The sequence below is a fragment of the Bos indicus genome, chromosome 3, assembly GCF_029378745.1.
Source record: "Bos indicus isolate NIAB-ARS_2022 breed Sahiwal x Tharparkar chromosome 3, NIAB-ARS_B.indTharparkar_mat_pri_1.0, whole genome shotgun sequence".
Classification (NCBI taxonomy): Eukaryota; Metazoa; Chordata; class Mammalia; order Artiodactyla; family Bovidae; genus Bos; species Bos indicus.
This window is the reverse complement of record NC_091762.1, coordinates 106,197,099-106,224,850: the sequence shown is the minus strand read 5'-3', so window position 1 is coordinate 106,224,850 and position 27,752 is coordinate 106,197,099. Positions and strand designations below refer to the sequence as shown.

At 38.4% G+C, this 27,752-nt stretch overlaps 1 protein-coding gene across 1 annotated transcript in view; it reads left to right on the top strand.

The window, feature by feature from the left end:
* The first annotated feature begins 2,686 nt into the window (after positions 1 to 2,686).
* RLF (RLF zinc finger) overlaps positions 2,687 to 27,752 on the top strand; it is a 79,510-nt gene continuing 54,444 nt past the window's right edge. Inside the window, exon 1 of the mRNA XM_019957745.2 lies at positions 2,687 to 2,952. Coding sequence (XP_019813304.2) covers positions 2,716 to 2,952 — 237 coding nt within the window. The 5' untranslated portion in view covers positions 2,687 to 2,715. The remainder of the gene's footprint in view (positions 2,953 to 27,752) is intronic.

The window sequence follows — 27,752 nt, the reverse complement described above, 5'->3', positions numbered from 1 at the left end:
TGGCTCTAGGTCAATGATCACACCATCGTGATTATCTGGGTCGTGAAGATCTTTTTTGTACAGTTCTTCTGTGTATTCTTGCCACCTCTTCTTAATATCTTCTGCTTCTGTTAGGTCCATACCATTTCTGTCCTTTATGGAGCCCATCTTTGCATGAAATATTCCCTTGGTATCTCTAATTTTCTTGAAGAGATCTCTAGTCTTTCCCATTCTATTGTTTTCCTCCATTTCTTTGCACTGATCACTGAGGAAGGCTTTCTTATCTCTCCTTGTTATACTTTGGAATTCTGCATTCAGATGGGTATAACTTTCCTTTTTTCCATTGCTTTTTGCTTCTCTTCTTTTCACAGCTATTTGTAAGGCCTCCCCAGACAGCCATTTTGCTTTCATCAGGCACTCTGTCTATCAGATCTAGTCCCTTAAATCTATTTCTCACTCCTACTGTGTAATTGTTAGGGATTTGATTTAGGTCATACCTGAATGGTCTAGTGGTTTTCCCTACTTTCTTCAATTTAAGTCTGAATTTGGCAATAAGGAGTTCATGGTCTGAGCCACAGTCAGCTCCTGGTCTTTTTTTTTTTTTTTTTTTTTGCTGACTGTATAGAGCTTCTCCATCTTTGGCTGCAAAGAATATAATCAATCTGATTTCTGTGTTGACCATTTGGTGATATCCATATGTAGAGTCTTCTCTTGTGTTGTTGGAAGAGGGTGTTTGCTATGACCAGTGTGTTCTCTTGGCAAAACTCTATTAGCCTTTGTCCTGCTTCATTCTGTACTCCAAGACCAAATTTGCCTGTTACTCCAGGTGTTTCTTGACTTCTTACTTTTGCATTCCAGTCCCCTATCATGAAAAGGACATCTTTTTTGAGTGTTAGTTCAAGAAGGTCTTGTAAGTCTTCATAGAAGCATTCAACTTCAGCTTCTTCACAATTACTGGTTGGGGCATAGACTTGGATTACCATGATATTGAATGGTTTGCCTTAGAAAAGAACAGAAAATTACCTAGCACATATTAAATCTCAATGAATATCAATGATGATGATTACTATTATTATTAGGAATTGCTGGCTTACAGGACATGTGCATCTTTAATTATTACACATTCTTCTAAATGATGTATCAATTTATACTATCAGCAGCATGTAAGTTCCATTTTCCTAATTCCTAACACATGGTTCTAATTTAAAACTGCCAATCTGATGAGTATGGAATTGTTAGGTAGGTAGAATAGGGAAAAGGAGTCCAAAATGGCGGTGGCTAAAAGACAAGGAAGGTCCGAGGACCAGAGTGAAGACTTCAGGCAGAACAAACAGAACAAACAGCACTCCTGGCTAAGCCCAATTTGCATAGGGCATGCCCAGGTGGAGGAAAAAACATATAAAAGGAGGAGCCAAAGAGCTTTCTCTGGGACTCTCTCTCCCGCGTTCGTGCGCCCGCGCTCTCTCTCTCTCAGTCTCTCTCTCTCTCAGTCTCTCTCTCTCTCTTCCCACGCACTCCTCCACTCTCTTCTCTTCAAGCTGTAACACTGATTTGCCCAAGAGCTGTGGCACGGTTTGTTCAAGACCCAAGGGCTGTGACACGCCAAGGGCTTTAATGTCCGTTGCTCCAAATCTTTGTTGTGACGAGACAAAGAACCGAGGAACATACACTCACATGACAGATATTAATTCTTTAATGTTTACAAATGTAATGAATATTGTCTAGTCTTTGGGTTGTCATCATGCACCAACTTTTTAAACTTGTTACTGCGGAATCAACGGTTTTAATCTAATAATATTTTCCCTTATGGTTTGTGCTTTTTGGATCTTAAGAAATTCTTCTCTATTTTGATATCATATTTATATTTCCTTTACTCCATCCAGTGTTTATTTTTAGATATGGTTTGAGGTAAAAATCCATTTTTTTTCCTTTTGGAAAAAAATGTTCCAGCGCCATTTATTGAAAAGTTCATCCTTTAGCTGCTGCTGCTAAGTCGCATCAGTTGTGTCCAACTCTGTGCAACCCCATAGACTGCAGCCCACCAGGCTCCCCGGTCCCTGGGATTCTCCAGGCAAGAACGCTGGAGTGGGTTGCCATTTCCTTCTTCAATGCATGAAAGTGAAAAGTGAAAGTGAAGTCGCTCAGTCGTGTCTGACTCTTATCGACCCCATGGACTGCAGCCTACCAGGCTCCTCCGTCCATGGGATTTTCCAGGCAAGAGTACTGGAGTGGGTTGCCATTGCCTTCTCCGCATCCTTTAGCTACTGACGTATAATGCCCTCTGTATTATAAACCACGTTCCCATGAGGTAGTCTTCATTTCAACCTCACAACCTCCACAACCTTGCTTATTATTATTATTTTCTATTGGGGATGCTTTCCTTTAAAAAGGCTCTTCTCCTGGCTACATCTCTCTCGTTCTTCAGATCGCAGCTCAAACGTCATTCTTTCATATATAGATTATGTCTAAATGTATGTCCCATCTCAGTGACCCCGTAACTCCAAAAGTAATGGAAAGACGGCAGTGGACAGGAACTTCTGGTTAGTTGTTGCCAGGCGGTTGCCAGGGAGCCTGTAGAGGAGGCCGCGGAGGGGAGGAGCGTCCAGAGTTCCAATGACGGAATCCAGCGGGCGCCTGAGTCGCCCCTGAGTGCGTCAGCACGCGCGGTCGGCCGGGGGCGGGGCCAGGTCTGAGTCACGTGGCTTGGTTGCCTACGCGCTGCTGGGCCGTGGGAAGATGGCGGACGGAAAGGGAGACGCCGCCGCCACCGCCGGGGCTGGGGCTGAGGCTCCGGTGGGAGCCGGAGCCGGAGACGGAACCGAGACTGAGTCCATGGCTCGGGGCCATAGTCCCGCATCTCCGGCGCCGGTAGCCTCCGGATTGCGACCCTGTCTGTGGCAGCTGGAGACAGAACTGAGGGAGCAGGAGGTGTCGGAGGTCTCATCTTTGAACTACTGTCGGAGCTTCTGCCAGGTGAGGGGCGGACTGGCTGGCTGAGGGCGGCGGGGCGGGGAGACCAGGGGAAGAGGCCCCGGATCCGTTGCTGCTGCCGGGGCTGGACTGAAAGGCGCCACCTCTGTGTCTTGCCGCGCCCCCGGGGCCGGGAAGGCCCAGTTCGAAAGCCCAACCGCTGGCCCCCCTCCGCCAAGTGCCCGACTTTGGCCACCGCCAGGGAGGGTAGCGCTGGGTCAGACTGAGAGCTGGGAGGGCGCCGGCGGCTCCCTAGAAGGGCCGTGCCCTGTCGTCGTTGCCTGTCCCCCAGCCGGGTGGTTGGAGCGCCATTGCCTCTTGAAAGATTGATTGCTCCTTTCTGCCAGGAGATCCTTTTTTGAGTGCAGATGTCCAAATTGGAATGCCTGGATTTTCCTAAATAATTCGGAGATATATGTTGGGGCCAGAGACTTATCTTTGGAGTCAATGTCTTTTGGGCCCCTCAAAGGTATGACAGTTGGCTTTGAAAGGCGTCTAGGGCTTTCTGTTTAGGGATGGTGGAGCTGGTTGGTTGTTTGGTTTTGGCTGCCTTGGGGGGAGGGTATTAAAGCTGTTCTTTCGCCTTTTCTATGTTCTTTGGAGAATTGTGCTGCCAGAAATGAGGCTCTTAATCCTTGCAATGGTTATTCGGGTCTTCGAGTAGAAGAGGATTGGGAAAGATGTGGAGTGTGGTCTGTTTTGGCAGTTCTATGACCATTTCTGTGCCATAGTGGGTCCTAACCTATGATTATATATTTCTTGGTATGCTGAGTTTTCTTTCCATGATCACGTCGCGATTTTTCTTTGTAAATTTGAAGATGTACCATGATTATTTCTTCCTCTGCTTGTTCTAATCAGGTTTTGGAAGCACCCCTCTGCTTCTCACCTGGTGCACCTTAAAGAATGCAAAATAATCGTAGTGTGTTGGCACTTGGGCTCTTAATGAGTAGTTGGGCGTGCAGAATAAATTGCGGTGTGCCAAAGTTATTATTTTGAGGGACAATTTGCTCTGTTGGTCCGGAGGAGAATCAAAAATTGACTTGATTGATTGCTTTTCTCCCTCCTCTCTGCTGAGCCAGAAGCGCTTCTCCTCTTGAATATATTTTGTCCTTGCCAATGAATCTTTTCCATGCATTGTATCACTCGTTTGTCTACAACCTGCAGCCTTTACCCTGAACTGTGAAGTACTAAGGTGTCCTCTGCATTTTCACTCTCAATGAACATTCTTACTATACAGATTTACAAACTTTTACTGACTCCATAGAATGGTGCCAAACACTTTGCCAAGTGCTGAGGAAACATGAATCAGACAGCATTTACCCTTGATGAGTTTACCATTTGGAGGAGGTAGTAGAAATAACAGTATTGCTGATGTAGTTTTGGTGATGATGGAAGAGGATACCTTGTACAAAGGGGGGCGGGGCTCATGGGACATCTTTTGGGAAGACAGTCTACTAGTAAAAATAAACGTAAAGGTTAACTGCAGACTGTAATACATATCAATACGTAGAAGTAACTGGGAGAGGCCAATTTAGATGGAGTGGCCTGAGAAGGCCCTGTGCCTGAAGGGTTGAAAATGAGTCTTGTTAAGTATCGGAAAAGGAGGTGGCATTGTAGTGTTAATGGTGAAGAGAAGGAAAACAGTGCTTTGGGAGAAGAGGGAACTAATTGGACCAGGATTAGTGAGGAGGAGAGCAGAAGAACTGTTGGTTTGGGATAAGCCTTCTAAGCTTTCGTAGTCTTCTTGGAAGGATAGCAGGAATGGATATAACCAATCAAATTGAAGCTTGTCAGAGAATAACACACACACACACACACACACACACAGAGGAATGGATATAACCAATCAAATTGAAGCTTGTCAGAGAATAATACACACACACACACACACACACACACACACATTGCTGTAAGTGTAGTACTGGCAGATTTGATTTTGACTGATTTTTTAATGTATTGTCTTTGCAACACTTAAGATGCGAGGGCACAGAAGAATTTTTAAAAGAAAATATTTTTGTAATTTTTTTTTAGTGAATTTTTTTTTTGGTCTGAAATTTTCTTGAAACAGTGTTTTACACTAATAAAGTAAAAGTATCAGTGACAATATGCAGTAATAGAAAGCACATTGGATTGGGAGTTATTTGGGTCTTAATTGTGACTCTACTGCTTACTTGCTCTAGCTAATAACCTTGGGCAAAATGTGACTGTGAGATTATGTTTTGTTTTCTGACCTTTATCTGCTTGTAATGCTTTATACAAATAGAGCAGAAAATTTATTTTCAATTCTTCACAATATTTGTCACATTATTTTGGCACATTTTTTCCCATAGCCCAGTCAGCTTAGGGTGTCCTTTCTTATCAGATACAGAATTTTTTTTTAATTTTATGATGAAGTAGGATCATTTCACCATCCAAATTTGGTTGAATAGCTTTTGGTTTCACATTGGAAAGGCAGAGTCAGATTTTTTTCACCTACTGACTGTGTGTGTGCCTGACATTGCACTTAGTGCTGGGAATAGGGACCTGTCCTGCAGGGAGTACCTAATGAATGTGTAAAGAGAAGTAGTGATGTTAGATTATCATAAAGGCCTCATCTGTGCTCTCGGGGATGCTTAACTGCCACAAAAGGTATTTTTATCATGTGTTTAAGTTAGAGATATTGTCTTAGGGACTTAGAGTGCCCAAAGTAGAACCTGCAACAGGCTGGGACCATATTCCCTCTAGCTTTTGCAGCACTTAAAAGAAATGGCTCTGTCTTTGGAATTGCACCAAATCAAGAAATAAACTAGCATATGAAAGGATAGAGAAGCTTGTTTCATTCTGGGCATGTTTTCAATTTTCAGAAGTTTGTAAAGATGATCAAAATGAAACTTCATAAGTAATAGTTACTAAGAAAATGATTTTTAGATGAAGTCGTAGTCAGTGAAAATTTGTATTCAGTGACAGTTGGATGTGGATTTTTCTTTCCCCTTTCCTTCAGTTCCTTTTCTAAAAACATTGTCTGCCAGACATTGTGGATAAAATTAACTCTAGAAAACAGTCTTTCTTTGTTCTGCTGAAAAATTGATGATATCCTCTCAGGTTCTTACTATGTTTTGGGAACCCAGATTCCTGAAGTTTTCCAACTGGTTGGTGTATTTGTAACACAGATTTTGAAGACTTTTACAGTAGACTTCATTTACAAAATTGACATTATTGAGTGAATGATTATACTTTGAGAGTATTGGGCAGTATACTGCCCAATATATATCAATCAAAGTATATTGATTATACTTTGAGAGTAGCTTTATGAGTAATCCTTGTTTATGAGACACTACCAGTTTTGGACTAACAGTGACTTTGTAGATTTTTAAATGTTAACTCGGTGAGTATTGAATATATTTCAGTTTTCCCTAGATTAGTGATTGGGTCCAAAGGCCTAAGTCAGATTGCCATTCTATAACATCTTTACCATTTAAACTAGCTGTGTGACCTTGGGTCATGTTAATTTTCTTTAAACCGAAGTTTCTCATTTGCAAATGTAATAATAGTACTTACTGTTCTCTATGTAAATACATTGTTGTGTGGACTAGATAAAACAATCTCTATAAAAAGCCAATGGCTCTAAAACTGAGTTATCCGGATTTCTTGGGATGAGAAGTCCTAACAGCCTTGCCCCCAGCTTACTTTTCAGCTCTTAAGTAGCCAGTCCCACCACCCCAGTTCTACTCTTACTCAGAATTACTGTACTTGGATGCCATGGACCAAGTATGGGAGCTCAGTTACTCTGTGACTGAAATTGTGCCTACAAGTTTTTAGGTGCATTATTTTGGAAAGATGATCTTAATTGTCATTGGATTCATCAGATCCAAAACACACCTTAGGCCTTCAGTAAGTATTTCCCAGGTGACTGATCCACAAAGGATGGCATTACTACTTTAACAAGAACTCAGCTCATCAAGCATTTTTAGGTCTTTCCCTTTCTTTGTGCTGTGAAAAGTGAAAGTGACAGTCCCTTGGTCCTTTCCAACTCTTTGTGACCCCATGGACTGTACAGTCCATGGAATTCTCCAGGCCAGAATACTGGAGTGCTTAGCCTTTCCCTTTATCAGCTGAACCACAGGGGAAGCCTAAAAATACTGGAATGGGTAGCCTATCCCTTCCCGTTGGATCTTCCCAACCCAGGAATCGAACCAGGGTCTCCTGCATTGCAGGCGGTTCTTTACCAACCAAGCTATCAGGGAAGCCCCCTCATCGTGCTGTTCTATCCTTTCTCACATTTTCTGCATGGCTGACTTTCCTTCTCTAGGGCCCTGTGCAAATGTCACCTTATCTGTGACGCTTTCTTTGATTTTAATAGATTTCCTTTTAGTTGTTTGCTTTCTTTTGACACTTTGCATATACCTGTTGTTCAGTCGCTCAGTTGTGTCCAACTTTTTGCAACCCTGCGGACTGCAGCACACCAGGCTTCCCTGTCCTTCACCATCTTCCAGAGCTTGCTCAAACTCAGGTCCATTGAGTCAGTGATGCCATCCAACCATCTAGTCCTCTGTCGTCCCCTTCTCCTCCTCTCTTCTATCTTTCCCAGCATCCAGGTCTTTTCTAATGAGTGGGCCCTTTGCATCAGGTGGCCAAAGTATTGGAGCTGCAGCTTCAGCATCAGTCCTTCCAATGAATATTCAGGGTTGATTTCCTTTAGGATGGACTGGTTTGACCTCCTTGCTGTCCAAGGGACTCTCGAGTCTTCCCCAACACCACAGTTTGAAAGCATCAGTTGTGCGCTGAGCCTTCTTTATGGTCCAGCTCTCACATCCATACATGACCACTGGAAAAACCATAGCTTTGACTAGACAGACTTTTGTCGGCAAAGTAATGTCTCTGCTTTTTAATATGCTATCTAGGTTCGTCATAGCTTTCCTTCCAAGGAGCAAGTGTCTTTTTATTTCGTGGCTGCAGTCACCATCTGCAGTGATTTTTGGAGCCCAAGAAAATAAAGTCTGTCACTGTTTCCTTTGTTTCCCCATCTATTTGCCATGAAGTGATTGGACCAGATGCCATATTCTTAGTTCTTTGAATGTTGAGTTTTAAGCCAGCTTTTCCACTCTCTTCTTTTACCTTCGTCAATAAGCTCTTTAATTCCTCTTTACTTTCTGCTGTAAGGGTGGTGTCATCAGCATATCTGAGGTTATTGATATTTCTCCCAGCAATCTTGATTCTGGGAGATTGCATATACCTGTTTGGTTTTAACTCTTTTTCTTGCTGTCATGGTCTTAGTTCAGGCTTCATAATGTCCTTTTACATCTCTTCACTAATCTTCCTTGCCTTCCAAGTGACCTTACCTACAGTCCATTTTGGTGTTCCTTCTAAATTATAAACATGATCTTGTTGGTCACTGTATTCACTAAAATTCTTCCTTTTTTTTTTTTTTTTTGCCCCAAAGCCAAGATAAAATTCACACTTATTAACCTGGCAAGGAAAGCTTTTTAGGGTCTGGACTGTTCCACCCCTTACACCCAACTCTCTCTCTCTCTTTTTTTGTCTATCTTCACCTCAGTGTTCATTTCTAAGTCTGCTTGATTAATCCTAGGGTCCTCCCTTAACTCATCTGCTTATCTATCCTTGAATACCTGGCTCAAGTAATAAGCTTTTTCAAACATTTTCTGATTTCATTAGATAGAATGAGGTGACTGTTCCCCTTAGAATATGTACTCCAGTAGCATCTTGTACATCAGCATGGTACCTGAATTTTTTTTTCCATGTTTATTTCTTGTATTGACTAGTAAGCCAATAAGTCTTTGTTTTATTCTTGGTACCTAGAAATTAATACAATGCCTGGCCCACAGAACTAATTTGTTGAATAAATTTTGTAGGAACACCTAATGTAAAATCTGGTATGTTAAAAGGCAGATTTACCACAGGAAATTACTGTGAAGAAACAGGATAGGCGATTTTAGAGACATTACTTGTCAATTTGGCTTACATTCATGTTAAGGTACAGATTTACATGTGTGAAATGAGGGCTAGAGTTGATGGAGGGGGCAAATAGGAGACATGATGTAGTATTGAGTAAGATGCTAGGGCTTCCCAGATGGCTCAGTGGTAAAGTATATGCCTGCCAATGCAGGAGACTCAGGAGACTCGGGTTCGATCCCTGGGTTAGGAAGATCCCCTGGAGTATGAAACGGCAGCCCATTCCAGTATTCTTGCCTGGAAAATCCCATGGACAGAGGAGCTTGGCGGGCTGCGGTCCATGGGGTCGCAAAGAGTCAGACAGGACTGAGCACACATGACTTGGAGATGCTGAGATAGCAAGGATCAGTCTTCCAAACTCCTTGAGGTTGGTGGCCATGAAGACTCTTGAGCAATATCTTTTTATTTTCGCTTCTTTCAATTATTTAAAGGATTTTTATTAAATGCATTAGCTTTTCTTCTTGTGCTGGCTTCTCTTGGGAGATATCTATATAGGAACTAGAGAACAGTTAGTTATAATCAGAAAAGCTAGTTTTTTAGTGCATGTAACCAAAACATTATTGTAAATGTGATCTGTGAAGCAGTGGGAGCTTTGGGTGCTGTCGTTTACTGTGGTATCACCTAGTCTCTTATACTGTGGCCTCTAGTGACTTCTGTGCCTACCAGTGGATCATGCTCTCCTGAACCACGTTAGTAAAAAATCTAAACAGAAAACATCACTTATTTCAAGACTGCAAAGGCATTCGCAGACCAAAAAAATATTTGTTTTCATTTGTTCTAGACGCCTGTCGCCTGTCCCAGAGGTCTCCCTTGACTGTCTTATCTGAAGCAGCTCATCCCCATCCTCTTTTGACTCCCTAACACTCCTTTATAGTTCTTTGAGTCACTGACTCCTGTCTGATACGTCTCTTTGTCTGTATGCCCACTTGGACTGTAAGCAGCAGGAGGGTGTTGATTGTTTTGTTTACCCTACCTATATTAGTCCCTGGCCTTTAGTAGCTACTCAGTCAGTATTTGTTGATCCTTTGTCTCCTTCCTTCCATAAATCCTTGACTAGACTTCTTGAGAGTAACAAGTGAGTTTTAACCTATCTTAATCAAGAAATAAGAACTTTTTTTGTCAAGAAGGTCATGCTGCTTCCAGTAGGGATCAGGTCTTACTGTTCTTGTATTTTGATTAACTAAAAGTAGAATCTCGTTTTAATTTTGTTTACATTTTCTAAGAACTTCCCCTGGTTTCTTATATTCCACAAACATTTAAAGTAATGAATTTTTCAGCAAGGTTTATTTAGATTGAAGTATTTATTTTGGATATGATTGACACCATATTAGAAAACCCAAACATAGATTGCAAGTTGATATAAAAAAGTAGATTCCTGAAACTTTCATTGCTGACATAGGCCAACATGGAAACCATGTGAAAAAATAGATATTTAATTTGTTGAGCATCTTTTTGTGTGCCAGGCACTTGGGTAAGTGGTGGTATTTTCCTTTTACAGATAGAAAACTGAGACTCAGGGAAATTATGTAACTTTCCCAAGATCACACAGCTGTGGTGAAGTCTGACTCCAGAGCCTGTGCTGTTCTTTTTTAATCAGCATTTCCTAAATTATGCTTGCTCCATGAAATACATGTATTCATAAGTACTTCATGAAATAAGGATTCTGTGTTTATGTAAGTTGGGATGATGTTTGGAGAAATGCTTTTTTAAAAAATAGAAGACACACTGTGATGCCTAGAAAGACATTTAAGTTTAGTATAACATTTGCTAAGATAAGGCTGTCTATAAAACATTTTGCCATGTTCTAAACCTTGTATCAGCCCCCAAATCACATGTTTTGCTTTCATTCAGTTCAGTTCAGTCGCTCAGTCGTGTCCGACTTTGCGACCCCATGAATCACAGCATGCCAGGCCTCTTTCATTATAGTAAAGCAAATCACTATGGTGAAGAGTTGATTGCCTTATGTTTCTGCACACCACTGAGTTTTGATTCTTGGTTTCAGCCTAAACGACTGTGAGCTTTGTATAAAAAAAATTTCCCTCCAAAGTTTTTGTAGTTTTTAGATTATACTTATTGTCCCCAAATGAACAATATTTTAATGTATTATAACTTTTTTGGAAATTGAGAATGAATTGCAGTTTATTCATCTAGGTTTTCCTGTATTTCTGCAGCACAGCTAGCTTGGAAACTATTAATACTGATGTATTTATCTGTTTCTCCTCACTTTTGTGCTATACTGATTTCTCAATGTGTTTTTTCGAGGCCTTTTCTTGTCCTTTTTTGGGGGGGATCTAGTAGCTGATTGTGCTGACTTTTATTTGGTTTTAACGTATTTTTACTCCCAAAGAGATAACCTGAGTGTGCCACATTAGCCAGAACAGTAATGCCTTTTAATATGGACACTTGTAAGAATTACTGCCAGGTATGATAGAATAAATGACTTAGCTTGGGAATTGTATTTTTATGATGAATGATTGTATAAAATAGGTGTATTTTAATTTGTGATTTCATTTTCTTTTTTCATGTATATGTATATTTATATGTTTAAGGTATATAAGATATCTTAAGGTAATAAAACTGAATACTTATTTTTTGTTTTTTTGTGACTCCAGACTGATGCATGCTCTTTCTAGAAGTTTAAGACAAGACATATAAATGCATAAAGCAGAAAGTGAAAGTACCATGCAGTCTCACTGTTTAACTCATAAACACATTCTAATTGTAAAAAAGTAGAATAATGTAAAAGAAAAGAAAGTAAAGATGAAAGCTATCACAAACCTCTATATCTCAGTGCTACATTTTCTTTAGATAACATTTTGGGAATTAAAAGTTACAATACACTAAAATATTTTTCATTTTCATCATTCATTCATATACTTACAGAATTTTTTTGTATGATATGTACTGTCTTTAAAAAATAGTGTCCAAAAAAAAAATAGTGTCAAGTTTATATACTAAAACTTGCTTATTTCATTTAATGTAGATATCTTTTCATGTGGAAGACATGCATATTGACTATATTTAAAAAATAACTTCTTGGTATTCCATTGAAAACTGCATCAATTTTAAATTGTGCAGGTAGCAAAACCGTCAACACTTAAAAAAAAATTATTCATTTGACTGTGCTGAGTCGTAGTTGTGACATCTTGATATCTTTAGTTGTAGCATGTGGGATCTAGTTCTCTGACCAGGGATCGGACCCAGACCCCCTGCATTGGAACGTGGAGTCTTAGCCACAGGACCATCAGGGAAGTCCCAATACTCTTAATTGAAAAAATTTTTTTAACTATAAAAGCAATGCTCATGGCAGAGTATATAAAGTTACAGAAAAGTTTAAGGGAAAAGTAAAAGCCCTCTTCTGCCTTCAGTTCCTCCAGTCACTTGGCAGAGAAGTTAACAGTGTCTCGTGTATTTTCAAAAATGAAAATATACACTCTTCCGAAATTTGCATTTTAATTTACTATATTGAGGACAATTTTCTGTATCAGGACAATTTTCTCTATCAGTACCCCACAATTAAGTCATTTGTGTTCTTTTTTGTTGTTATCACAAATAATATTGAAGTGAATAACCTTAAACATTAAGCACCAGTTATTTAAATCCATATCAGGAATTTCTGGAATTGAAATTACAATACTGGACTAAAGAGAATGTTTTTTAGAATTTTGATAGATACTGGCCTTGCCATTTCTGATACTACTGAACTTATTAATACTTGCCCATCTGGTTGTGGCAGATAATTGCTATTACACTATTAAGTTAACAACATTTGTGTATTTTTTCATGTGTATTAGGTATTTACTTTTTCCCCCTGTGAGATTTGTCTTTACTTTTTAAACATGCCTCTATTTGAAAATGTTATTAGTTAAAAGTCATTAAAATTTGATTGTGTCTAATTATTCAGTGTGACCTTGTAACCTTAGGATTCCATGCTGTTTGAGATTCTCAAGAAGCAGAACATACTGTAGAGTTAGTTGTGGCCTAACCTGAGGCCGTTGCAATGTATGATACAATTTAGTGATTTTTGTGAGAGATTTGTCAGTGTACTCATTTCCAACAAACATTTATTGATCATTTCTATTTGGGGGAGATTTGGGAATCTTTAGAAAGACTAATTCATAGCTGAATCAATGGAAAGACCCTCGTGCTTTTCATTAGCTAACTTTTTTTCTGTGTTGTTATCTTTATACATTTTCAAATAAAGTTCCACTGAATGGATGTATTACCTTGAGCCAAATCAGTTTGTTATGGGGCTTCAAATTGCTACTTAAATGAGATGACCTTTTAGATGTGATTCTCCTTCAAAAGTAAATAATTCTATTGGGAAACATTTGCTAAAGATTATTTTTCTAAGTCATCTCCAAACATTTGCCTTGTGCATCCTTATTGAAATAAATGAATATTAAAAATTTTAAAGCAATACCAATATATAAAGTACAAGCAAACACAGAAGTATAAAAAGGGTGAGGTTTTAAAAACTAATTTGAATAAAAGTTTCAATATTGAACTTCCGTGGTGGTGCTTATGTAAGAATGCACCTGCCAGGGCACGGGACACAGGTTTGATCCCTGATCTGGGAAGATTTCACATGCCGAGGAGCAAGTAAGCCCATGGACCACAACTGTTGAACCTAGATTCTAGAGCTTTCGAGCCACAACTGCTGATGCTGTGTGCCACAACTGCCAAAGGCCGCACACCTAGAGCCTGTACTCTGAAGCAGGAGAAGCCACCCCAGTGAGAAGTCCACATACCACAACAGAGACCAGCCCCTTGCTCGCTGCAACTAGAGAAAGCTCACATGCAGCAACGAAGACATAGTGCAACTAAACAAAAGGTTCCGTATTATATTTCTGCCCCTTGATGGGTTATCATTTATCCCTCTAGGGTAGATGGCCGTCCCAGTGGAAGCTACTCGACTAATTTGAGCTGAAATTGTTTACATTCGTTGTTATGCTCACTATCCTTATTTGGCTCTTCCTTCATAGTGAAATCTTGATTCTGATGTTTAAAGGACTTGGTTAATGAGAATGTTAAACCTAAGACAGATTATCCCATGAAGTTCTAAAAGTAAGTATGGGTAAAACATCATGTTTGGTCAGTCATGTTTTATCGTCTAATGAAATGGAGAACATACACAGGAACGTACATTTGAAGTTAAGAGGTTTCATTTTAAATCCTCATTCCGATCCTTTCGTGACCTTAACCTTTGCTGTGCCTCTGTATTCCTGTCTATAAAATAGGGAGTAATTAAAAAGTCCCTGATGCTGGGAAAGATTGAGGGCCGTCATATCCCTACATAATTACTGGAAAAACTATAGCTTTGACTATACAGACCTTTGTCTGCAAAGTGATGCCTCTGCTTTTGAATATACTGTCTAGGTTTGTCATAGCTTTTCTTCCAAGGAGCAGGCGTCTTTTAATTTCATGGCTGAAGTCACCATCCACAGTGATTTTGGGGCCAAGAAAATAAAATCTGACACTGTTTCCACTTTTTCCTCATCTGTTTGCCATGAAGTGATGCAGTGAGAATTTGAAATTAAATCTCCTTAGTTTGAATTTGTTTTGGTATATAGGCATATTAATCAAAGATATGTATCTGAAAAACTGTCTTAATCAAACTTCAAAAATAAGTTGTCAGTTATATTTAAAATGAGTAGCCAACAAGGACCCGCTGTATAGCACAGGGAATTCTGCTCAGTGTTATGTGGCAGCCTGGATAGGAGGGGAGTTGGAGGGAGAATGGGTACATCTATGTGTATGGCTGAGTCTCTTTGGTGTCCACCTGAAACTATCACAACATTGCTAATCCGTGATACTCCAATATGCTGCTGCTGCTGCTGCTGCTAAGTCGCTTCAGTCGTGTCCAAGTCTGTGCAACCCCAAAGACGGCAGCCCACCAGGCTACCCCGTCCCTGGGATTCTCCAGGCAAGAACACTGGAGTGGGTTGCCATTTCCTTCTCCAATGCATGAAAGTGAAAAGTGAAAGTGAAGTCGCTCAGTCGTGTCCAACTCTTAGTGACCTCATGGACTGCAGCCTACCAGGCTCCTCTGTCCATGGGATTTTCCAGGCAAGAGTACTGGAGTGGGGTGCCATTGCCTTCTCCACTCCAATATAAAGTAAAATATTTTTTTAAAAATTGTAAAAAAAAATAAGTTAGATCTTTAATAACTTGGCAAAGAATCAAAAAGCAAATCATTGTAAAATACCTGCTACGTTCTATTCAGGGTTCTGGTCTACAGTGAGCTTATTGTCTAGTGGAGAAGATAAATATTAAACATTTTTTCCTATTGCATTTGCTTATTGTTACAGTAGACCAGTAGTCAGTGTTTGATGGTCATATGTATTTATCCACCTTCCAACTAGTTTGTCCTTAGGTAACAGGAAAGTAAGGAAAACAATTTCCTTGCCTAACTATTATGCAATAATTTAAAACATAAATGTTTTGAGTAAACAGCATTATCTCGCCTTCCAGTTGGTGTAGACCATAGAAATGAATTTCCATGCCACTTTTCTATAATCATCTTCATTGCCAAACAAAATTTGAAGCAAGTGTATGAGAAGAGAAAAAAACCCACTAATTTAAGGGAAAGCAGGAATGCCAGAAATCCATCTTGAAATGGATGAGGGCTTTTTTATTTTAGGTTTGAAAATGCCAAAAAAACAAGTACCCCTTGAACATCCCAGAGCTATAAAATATTTGAGCTCAGGAGATTATTACAAAGAATCAGAAAGCTTTTGTTTATGTATATAAGGCGTATGTACCAAGACATACCAAATTGTATTTATCAGGGTTATTTGGCCATAGAGAGTAGGAATAGAGTTAGGTGGAACACAGGAGTGATCTTTTACTTCTTTATGGCATAGAGAACTTTAAAGTAGTAGGATTATGTGTGAATTTTCCTTTTTGGTGTATTTCAGGGTTTTTTTTTTCAAATTTAAACAGGCAAAAAGGGATACTCTTTCTATCCCCTTCTGATATCTATGTCAGAAGCTTTCTCTATCTCCTTTGTACTTTAATAAAACTTAAAAAAAAAAAAAAAACAACAGGCAAAAAGATAGTGCTGTATGTATTGATTTGAAAGGTTATCCAGGATTTGTTGTTTTTTATAAAAAATGTTAGAAAACTATAATATACTATTTTATAAAGCAGTGATAAATGGAAAAAGTTTGAAACACAGTTACTAAAGTGTTATCATTTGTTGCATTTCAGTGAAGAATAAGTGGAACATTCCCTTTGTATTTCTTGTGTTTTTGTATGGTTTGTACTTATGCCACCCTTTTAAATTAATTTTCATTTTATCATATGTTGTTTCAGTACTTGTCTTTGCTTTTTTCCCTTGTTAGATCCTGTTTTCTGGCCCTCATGCCTTTGACTTGCTATACTCCCCTATTTGGGGGGTGAGTTACTCTCCAGTAGTTCCTGAGGAGGTTTCCCCTCTCTTTTGGGTTAGCTAAGCTGGGTATAGGAATCTAGGTTGAAAATCAGTTTTGCGCAAAATTTTGAAGGATATGCTACTTTCCAAAACAAGTATTTCCAGCGTACAAGTAGTAAAGTGCATAATGCTAAAATAAACACAACCTCAGAAATAATTGAAGCTACCTGTGTATGCCATGTCAGAGATTGTCTACCTCCCATCCTGGTTTTGTCATCCTGGTTTTGCTATTTAATGTTTCTCTGGCATCTCTTTACTTTGTGAATTTTAATATAATGTATAGTATTATTTCTTATGTTTTCCAGCTTTGCTTAAATGATGCACTATATAACACTAGTGGTAAAGAACTCACCTGCCAATGCAGGAGGTGTAAGAGATGTGGGTTTGGTCCCTGGATTGGGAAGATCCCCTGGAGGAGGGCATGGCAACCAACTAGTATTCTTGGCCTGGAGAATCCCATGGACAGAGGAACCTAGCAGGCTACAGTCCACAGGGTCACAAAGAGTCATACTGAAGTGACTTAGCACGAAGGCATGGACATGCATTCTTCTGAAGCTTTTTGAATACTAAGAGTTATATAGTTATATGTATACTTTTTGGTATATATAGTTTTGATAACATTCATTTTTTGATACATTCATGATGTAGTATTTCATTATGTAAACATATCACAGTTCATTCTTTTATTAATGGATTTGGAGGCATTTACATTAACTGCTGGGGTAGACATCTTTTCTTTGTATATTTATATATGGATGCAAGAATTTCTTTCAGGGTATATGCTTTTGAGTGGAATTCCTGGGTTCATACATAGGCCTATCTTCAACTATAATAAATACTTCCAAGTTATTCTCCACAGTACTTGTAGCAGTTTATGCAGTTATCAGTGTTTGAAAGTTACTATAGGCCTGTATTCTTGCTGATACTTGGTATAGTCAGACAGTTTAATTTTAGCCATTCTGGTGGGTGGACTGTGCTATATTATTGTGGGTTTTTGTTTTTCTCATGTGAAGAGTTGCTTATCTTTTTGGTTACATTTATTGCTATTCAGATTTCCTCTTTTGCGAGTTATCTTTTCCCATTTTCTGCTCATTTTTCATTTGGATTGTCTTTTTCTTAACAGGTTTTATGAAAGTATATTCTAGACGTGAATTGTATGTTGGTCATTATGTCAGAATTATATTGTCTTCGGTTTATCTTTTCACTTTTTGTATTACCTTTATGTGCAGAATTTTTACATTTTATTGCAGTGAAAATAGTAAATCTGACAATTAAAATGTAAAACTTATTAAAAATTTTTTTAATGGTTTTGTACATTTTGTGGACCATTGTCTTTTCTTAAAAATAGCTTTACTGAGGTATAATTGATATACAGTAAACCTCTCATATTTAAAACTTGATAAGCTTTGGCATATTTTTATACCCATGAAACCACAGTCAAAATAATGAATATACCCATCACTCCTAGAACTTTCTTTCTACTCCCATTGTATTTCCTCTTTCTTACTTTCCTTCCATAATAACTTTCCATCCTCACTCAGTTACGCTGCTTTCTCTATAGATTAGATTATAGATTATATTCCATTTTTAGAATTTTACATAAAAAACCTATACAGTCTCTTTTTGTGTTTTTTCAGCCAGTATACTTATTTTGAAATTCTTTTATGTTGTATATATTAATAATTAATTCCTTTTATTGCTGAGTATTCTTTGTATGGCTTTATTATGATTTGTTTGTCCATTCACCTGTTGGCCATTCAGCTTGTTTCCAGTTTCTGGCTAATACAAACAAAGCTGTTATGAACATTCATGTGTAAGTCTTTGTGTGAACAAATGCTTTCTCTTTCTCTTGGGTAAATGAATGGCTGGGTCACGTGTCAGGTTTTTCAGAGTAGTATCGTTTTACATTCCTAACAACAATGTATGAGAGTTCTAGTTTTCCACTTCCTGATCAGCACATGGCGTAGCCAGTCTTTTTCTTATAGTTTTAGCCATCCTAAAATTAGTGGCAGCTCATTGTGGTTCTTATTTGTATTTCCCTAGTGACTTTTGTTGGGTGTCTTTTCACCTGCTTATTTACCAACCATATATCTTCTTTGGAAATGTATCTTTTCAACTCATTTGCCGACTTGAAAAAATTGGATTGTTTTCGTGTTGTTGAGTTTCGAGAGGAGTGTGTGTGTGTTTCTGGACCCAAGCCCTTTATTTAATATATTCTTGTTTTTTGCTTTTTTAAATGTTGTGGCTTAGATGGCAAAGGGTAGACAGATTGGAGGTGGTGATTTGTATCACGTTTAAGTTACACACATTCTGTCACTGGTTCACTTGGTATCTCTGGAGGGAACACCCTTGACTGATACAGATTCCACTGTGCTGAGGGTGGGCATGAAGAGAGCCTAAGGTGCTCACTACCAGCTCAGGGAGAGCAGATCATGACAAGGATGAACTGAGGCAAAACGACATAGTGTCAGCCACACGCTGTGGACAGAACTGTTGGTAAACTCACACAAGACACTATCAAGAACTTCAAGGGAAAACTGGGTGAGACATTAACAGGAAAGAGAAGGCCTACATTACTAGATGGCCCCAGGAGCAGCCAAGCCATGGCTTGTTGGCATGTATTTTCCTAGGCTGTGGCTTGTCTTTTTACTCTCTTAACAGTGTCTTTTGGAGAAGGCAATGGCACCCCACTCCAGTACTCTTGCCTGGAAAATCCCATGGACAGAGGAGCCTGGTAGGCTGCAGTCCATGGGGTCGTGAAGAGTCAGACACGACTGAACGACTTCAGTTTCACCTTTCATTTTCATGCATTAGAGAAGGAAATGGCAACCCACTCCAGTGTTCTTGCCTGAAGAATCCCAGAGACGGCGGAGCCTGGTGGGCTGCTGTCTATGGGGTCGCAGAGTCGGACGTGACTTAAGTGACTTAGCAGCAGCAGCAACAGTGTCTTTTGAAGAACACATATTCTTAATTTTGACAAAGTTCAGTTTATCAACTTGTTCTTTTATTGATAGTTTTCATGTTATATCTGAGAATCTGCCTAAGAGCACAAAGATGTTCTGTGTTCTCTTCTGTGTTATTGTTTTAGGTTTTACATTTAGATCTATGATCCATTTGGAGTTACTTTTTGTATGTTGTGTGAGTGATGGATGGAAGTTCTTTTTTAAAAACATAGGAGCATCTAAATGTCCCAGCAGCGTTTGTTGAAAAGACTGCTTTCCCACTGAATTGAGAAATCTCCTTTGCACTTGGCTGAAAATCAATTAGCCATATGTATGTAGGTCTATTTCAGGACTTTATTCTGTTCCATTGTTCTATTTGTATACCTTGATGCCATTACCACACTCTTGTGTTGCTTTTTTCAAACAGAAAATACAATATTGTGAAAGTATATTGCACACAGATAGGAAGTAGAATGGTGGTTGCCAGGGGGTGGAGGGAAGGGGGGATGGGGAGTTACTGTTTAATCGGATCAGTTTCAGTTTTGTAAGATGGAACAAGTTGTGTGGATGGATGTTGATGGTGGTAGCACAGCAGTGTAAATATACTTAATATCATAGAACTGTTTGCTTAAAAATGATTAAGATGGTAAATTTTGTTACGTGTGTTTTGCCATAGGTTTTTTGTTTGTTTGTTATGTTTTTACGCTATATTGCACATTGTCTGGTGCAAAATGAGTACTCAGTTATTTCAGTTGAATGTTTTAAAAAAAATCAAGACCCACTGTTAGCTGGCAAATAATGGAGGTAGAAGTTTGACTCCCCAACTGAAAGGCATTTTTATTTCACTGTTTTACATAGCTGCCTCAGAATTGTAATCTTCCCCAGTGATAAAGCTCAGATTTTAAAATTTCGTATTCAAGAAGTATCCTAGATCTCTTTAGTAGTAGTGACTTACTAAAACAGAAATGGGAAATATTTGAATTTATCGTCCTCTCTTTCCCCACTCTTCCTGTTCATGCTCACCCACTTCTGTTTCTTGAAAATTGCTCTTCTTAAATCTCAAGACATAAAGTTAACTTTTTTGGGTATTTTTTTACATTGTGGTAAGGTATGCATAATATAAAATTTGCCATTTTAGCTATTTTTAAGCATACATTTCTGTGGTATTAAGTATATTATGTTGTTATGCAACCATCACCACCATTCATCTCCAAAACATTTTCATCTTCTCAAACTGAACCTCTGAACTCATTAGACACTAATTTCCCATTCCTCCCTGTTTCTTGCCTCTGGTAACCACCATTCTATACTTTTTGTCTATGAATTTGACATAAGTGGAAACATATGTCACTTTGTGGCTTGCTTATTTTGCTGAGCATGAGGACTTTAAGATTATTGACTTTGTAGCACATGGAGAAGGCAGTGGCACCTCACTCCAGTACTCTTGCCTGGAAAATCCCATGGACGGAGGAGCCTGGAAGGCTGCAGTCCATGGGGTTGCAAAGAGTCGGACACGACTGAGCAACTTCACTTTCACTTTTTACTTTCATGCATTGAAGAAGGAAATGGCAACCCACTCCAGTGTTCTTGCCTGGAGAATCCCAGGGATGGGGAGCCTGGTGGGCTGCCGTCTTTGGGGTCGCACAGAGTCGGACACGACTGAAGCAACTTAGCAGCAGCAGCAACAGCACATGTCAAGTCTCCCTTTTAAGGCTGAATAATATTCCATTGTGTTTATATGCCACAATTTGTTCATCTATCCCTTGATGTATTCTTGGATTGCTTCTACCTATTGTAAATAATGCTGCTATGAACATGGGTACAAATAACTCTCCAAATCTGTACTTTCAGTTCTTTTGGGTATATATTCAGAAGCAAAATTACTAGATCATATGGTAATTCAGTTTAATTTTTGGAGAAACCACCATACATTTTGCACAGTGGCTGTACCATTTTACATTCCCATCGACAATGCACAGGGGTTCCACATTTTCCACATCTTTACAAACAATTGTTATTCTGTTTGATCTTTTCAGATGCTTATTGGCCACTTATGTATCTTTGGAGAAATCTAAGTCCTTTGCCTATTATTATTGGGTTGTTTTTTCTGATGTTGTGTTTTAAAACTTCTTTATATATACTGGATACTAATCCTTTAACAGGTATATGATTTGGCAAATATTTTCACCTGTTCTGCAGGTTTTCTTTTTACCACAAGGATAGTGTCCAGATTTCAGGGTAGACAAGTTTTTATTTTGATATAGTTCAGTTTATATATTTTTACTTTCGTTATGTAATGCTGTTGGTATCATATCTAAGAAATAATTTCCAAATCCAATATCATGAAGCTTTTTCCCATTGTTTTCTTCCAAGAGTTTTATGATTTTAGCTCTTAGATCTATTTTTTCCTTTTTTCTTTATTTGAAGTATAGTTGATTGACAGTATGTGTTAGTTTCAGGTGTACAGCAAAACTATTCAGTTACTTTTTTTTTTCAGATTGTTTTCCATTATAAGTTATTGCAAGATATTGCATATAGGTCTCTGTGTAATACAGTAAATCCTTCTTGCTTATCTGTTTTATGTGAAGCAGTTTGTATCTATTAATCCCATAGTGCTCCTAACTTATTGCCCACCTCCCCCTTTAGTAACCATAAATTTATTTTCTGTGTCTGTGAGTCTGTTTTTTGTATATAGATTCATTTGTAGCATTTTTTAGATTCCATGTATAAGTGATATCATAAGGTATTTGTGTTTTTCTATCTGATTGACTTCATTTAGTATGATATTCTCTAGGTCCCATCCGTGTTGCTGCAAATGGCAATATTTCATTCTTTTCTGTGACTGAGTAATATTTCATTTTGTGTGTTTGTGTGTGTACACGTGCACACATACTTGTACGACATCTTAAGTCAGTTGTCTTTTGATGGGCACTTGAATTTTTTCCATCTTGGATACTGTAAATAGTGCTGCTGTGAACATTGGGGTACATGTATCTTTTTAAATTAGAGTCTTTGTCTTTTTGGTATTTGTACCCATGAGTAGAATTGCTAGATCATGTGTAGCTTTCTTTTTCATTTTTGAAGTAACCTTCATGCTGTTTCCTGTAGCGTCTGCACCAGTTCACATTCCCAGCAAGAGTGTAGGAGGGCTCCCTTTTCTCCACAGCCTCTCCGGCATTTGTTATCTTCATACTTTCTGATGATAGCCATTCTGACTGATGTGAAGTGATACCTCATTGTGGTTTTATGTTTCTCTAATGGTGATGTTGAGTATCCTTTCATGTACCTGTTGGTCATCTGTATGTTTTGTTTTTGGAGAGATCCCTGTTTAGGTCTTCTGCCCATTTTTTGATTGTGTTGTTTGGTTTTTTGATATCGAGTTGTACAAGTTATTGGTATATTTTAGATATTAATCCCTTGTCAGTCATATCATTTGCAAATGTTTTCTCCCATTCCCTGTTTCAAAAAAAGACATTTCATTTTGTTGATAGTTTCCTTTGCTGTGTAACAGGTTTTAAGTTTGATTAGGTCTTGTTTAGGGTTTATTTTTGCTTTTATTTCTTTTCCTTGGGAGTCTGATCTTAGATCTATTTTGAGTTAATTTATGTATATGGTATACGGTAAGAGACAAATTCTTTTCCATATGAATATTCAGTTTTTCCAGTAGCACTTGTTGAAAAGACTGTTCCTCTGCTGAATGGTCTTGGCACCTTGGAAAATCATTTGACCATATATATGAGGGTTTATGGCCCTAGTGGTACAGAATTCGCCTGCCAGTGCAGGAGACATAAGAGACGCCAATTTGATCCCTGGGTCTGGAAGGTCTTGTGAAGGAGGGCATGGCAACCCACTTGCCTGGAGAATCCCATGGGCAGAGGAGCCTAGTGGGCTACATACAGTCCATAGGGTAACAGTCAGACGTGACTGAACCAATTTAGCACACACAAATGCATGCACACGACGGTTTATTTCTGGACTCTCTAGTCTGTTTTGTTGGTCTGTGTGTGTTGATGCCAGTACACACTGCTTTGATTACTGTAGCTTTGTAGTAAATTTTGAAATCAGAAAGTGTGACATAGGGGGAAAAAAAAGTGTGAGATCTACAACTTTATCCTTCTTTTCAAGTTTGTTTTGGCAATTCAGGGTCCCTTGAGATGCCCACCCCCCCTCTCGCAAAACTGAGATTTTGATAGGGATTTCATGAATCTGTGCATTGCTTTGTGTAGAATTGACATCTTACACTGTTGTCTTCCATTCCATGAACATTTTTGTGTCATGTCTTGCCATTTATTTGTGTCTTCTTTAGCATCTTTGATTAAGCTTTAATATTATAGTTTTCAGTGTGTAAGTCTTTCACTTTGAAGCTTGGTTAAGTTTATTCCTCTGTTTTTAAAATTTGTTAATTTTTGGCTGCACTGGGTCTTTGTTGTAACCCATGGGCTTTTCATTGTTGCATGTGGGCTTTCTCTAGTTGTGGCACAAGGAGCTACTCTTCATTGCAATACATGGGTTCTCAATTTGGTGGCTTCTCTTGTTGAGGACCACGGACTGTAGGGCGGGTGGGCTTCAGTAATTGGAACACAAGGGCTTAGTTGTCCAATGGCATGTGGGCAGACCTGGGGTTAAACCCAGGTCACTTGCATTGGCAGGCATATTCCTAACCACTGGATCAACAGGAAAGTCACTGTTCCTGTATTTTTGATGCAATTATAAATGGAATGGTTGACTTCTTTCTCAGATTGTTCATTGTTGTTGTATAAAAACACAACTGAGGGAATTCCCTGGCGGTCCAGTAGTTAGGACTCTGTGCTTTCATACCTGGCTGGGGAACTAAGATCCTGCAAGCTGTGTGTTGCAGCCAAAAACAAAAAAACAACACAGGTGATTTTTGTGTGTTGATTTCATATTGTGCAACTTTTCTGAACTTGTTTATTTGGTTAGTTTTTTTGATGTGGAATTTTCAATATTTTCTACATATAAAATCATGTCATCTGCAAACAGTGATACTACTTTTCTTTTCAATTTGGATGCTGTTTATTTCTTTTTCTTGCCTAATTGCTCTCACTAGGACTTCAAGTACTGTATTGAATAGAAATGGGGAATGTGGACATCTTTCTTCCTGACCTTAAAAGAAAAGCTTTAAGTCTTTCACCATTGAGCATAATGTTAGGATTTTTCATTCATGGTCTATATTATTTTGAAGTACTTTTCTTCTGCTCCTAGTTTGTTGAGTGTTTATCATGAAAGGTTACTGAATTTTTCAAATATTCTTTCTACATCAGTTGAGGTGGCGTGAGGTTTTTTCGCTTCATGCTCTTAATGTGATTTCATATGCTGAACCATCCTTGCATTCCAGGAATAAATACCACTTGATCATAGTGTATAGTTTATTTTAATATGCCGTTGAATTCAGCTTGCTAATATTTTGTTGATGATTTTTGTATCATAAGGGATATTGGTCTGTAGTTTTCTTTACTTGTAGTCTTTGGCTTTGATATCAGAGTCATGCTGGCCTCATAGAATGAGTTAGAATTTGTTCCTCTTCAATTTTGGGGGGAAGTTTAACTGTTGATACTGTTCTCATTCAAGCTCTCTTCCTTACTGTTATTGATAACTGAGATGAAGATACCATATAGATGCTGTAGTAATTAAAGATATCATAAAATATCATGAAAATTTTTATTCAATCACAGTAGTAATGAAAGGATTGTAAGTTGAATAAACAAAATACTGTATTTGCCCTATCCATGTGACCTTGAAAAGATTGTATTTAGGTTGTAATGTACAATAATTGTGATAATTTCTCAATCTGTCGATATCTTACATAAATAATAGGAATATAAATTGGAACAAATTTTCTGGTGCAGAATTTAGCACTGTGTAAATTCTTAAAAATTATGCATCCTTTGACCCAGCAATTTTATTTATAGAACATTGTGCTAAATATTATAATAATTATATAAATATTGCATATAGAAATTTCTAACTTTGCATAGTAATGAAAAGTTAGAAACCATCATGTCCAGAAATAGGGACTTGTGTAATAAATTGTAGTATACACATGAGGTATAAAAATATTGGTGTTGAAGAAAGTTTTACAAAATAATATAGCTTGAGTCCATTAATATGCTACTATTTAGGCATAAAAACCCCTCAAACTTAATTTTATCTGTTAACAGTGGTCTGTTTGGGGAGTAGTGGTAGTGTTTATTAATGACATTTTTATTTTTACTTCTCCACTTATCTATATATTTTTTTAAACAATAAAGGATATTTTATTACAAAAAATTTATTATTTTATTAAAGCAAAAGATATATTTATAAAATTTTTATGTATTTATTTTTGGCCTTATTGGGTCTTCGTTGCTGCAAGGGCTTTTCTCTAGTTGCAGAGAGCTGACGCTGCTCTCCAGTTGCAGTGCACGGGCTTTTCATTGTGGTTTCTCTCATTGCAGCTTTCGTGGTTGCGGCTCCTGCCTCTAGAGTAGAGGCTCAGTAGTTGCGATGCACAGGCTTAGCTGCTGCGTAGTATGTGGCATCTGCCCGGAGCAGGGATTGAACCTGTGTCTCCTGCATTGGCAGGCAGATTCTTTACTACTCAGCCACCAGGAAAAAGCCCAGCAAAAGATATTTTTTTAAATTGAAAATGAAATTAGAAAGCATAGTTAAATCCCATGACAGAATCAGTATCTAAAAATAATCTTGGTCGGCTAGGATGATGGATTGCATCCAGTGAAAGTTAATCAGAATAGATAAATAGGTAGGTAGATAAAGTAACAAGTCATATTTCTGGGTTTAAAAAGCCAACTATAACCAATATAAAAAGTGTGAGGTGCAGTCTAATAGCCATGTATGTTTTAAGACTTAAAAGTTGTAATTTACTCTAGCCACTTTCTGAATGTAAGCAGCCAGCTGTTCACTTCCCATTCCATTTCGTCTCACACCCAGCTTAGTCTCTTCGAGAGAAATCTCCTATGCTTCCTCACCAAGTGATGTTAAGTCTTGTCACTGTTTTGCCCCATCTGTTCTATTGATTTTTTCTGATTTTGTTCAAGTTGCTGTCTACCTGTATTTCTTTTCCCCTCACTTTTGCATTTTCAGACTTGACCCATACCTCAGAAATCCAACTCAAGTGCTACCCTGCTGGAAGTCTGTCATAGTACAGTCACATTTTACTCAAATTTATTTAATTCTGGGAATTTCATGTGTTGAGAAATTAAAATCAATAAGATTTCTCGCTTACTGGCCAAAATTTAAAATAATGCAAATCCTCTTCTATTAAAAGTCACATACAGATTTAACAGTAAGGACCAAGTACCAGATACCATTTGTCACTTCTTTGTGAACCACCAGCATTCTAGTGTGGAGTGTCAGTCTCGCTATGGCTGAAAAACTTTCCCCAGAAGCAGTCATTTTAAATGGGAATTAAATGTTGTAAACTCTTGGGAAGAAGATCAAATGATACCTATGATACTACTTGTTGTAGAAGATTAAAGCTAATGCTTGGGGGCAGGAGGGGCAGAATTTAAAATACAAGTAAAATAGTTGTAGAATTGTGCATTCTTGAAAGTCTTGTAGCAGAGTGGTTAAGTGTGGGCTCTGGAGTCAGATGACCACAGTTCAAATCCTAAATCCAGCATTTACTACAATGGTGACTTTCAGAAAATAATCTCTCTGTGCTTTTGTTACCTCATTTTAAAAATCGGCTGGTGATAAATCACTTAGCTCTTTGGGTTATTGTATTAAATGTTAGTACCATGTAAAGCTCTTAGGAAAATACCTAGTGCATAGTGTGTGCTCAAAAATACTATCTATGATTATTCCACTGGAAAAGTTAGTCTCAAACCATTTGAGTCTTAAATCGGAATGCATCCCTGCATAAACAATGACCATTATGAAAAAAATTTCTCCTTCCCTGGTAGTTTTCAGAGAATAGTCCAGATGCTAACCAGCCTGTTTGAAACCATATAGTGAGGAATGTAGATAGAATTGGGATAAGGGGAGATAATCTTTCCTTCTTCCTGTAAATATAATAATGCTTAATAAAGAAAATTTGGGAAGAATTTCAGTCCTACTACTGTTGTTCAGGTGCCCAGTTGTGTCTGACTCTTTGCGACCCCATGAACTGCAGCATGCCAGGCCTCCCTTTCCCTCACAATCTCCCAGTTTGCCCAAGTTCATCTTCATTGCATCAGGGATGCCATCCAGCCACCTCTGACGCCTGCTTCTCCTTCTGCCCTCAGTGTTTCCCAGCACCAGGGACTTTCCAATGAGTCGTCTGTTCGCATCAAATGACCAAAATACTGAAGCTTCAGCATCAGTCCTTCCAGTGGTTCTTCCTAACGTTAATACGACTGCATTCCTTCTAATTTTTCCCCCTGTGCATTAATTTTTTATGTACAAAGAACTTATGATTATAACACATACACAGAACTGAAGAATATTTAACCTAGAGAAGTAAACTGTTGTGGCATTCC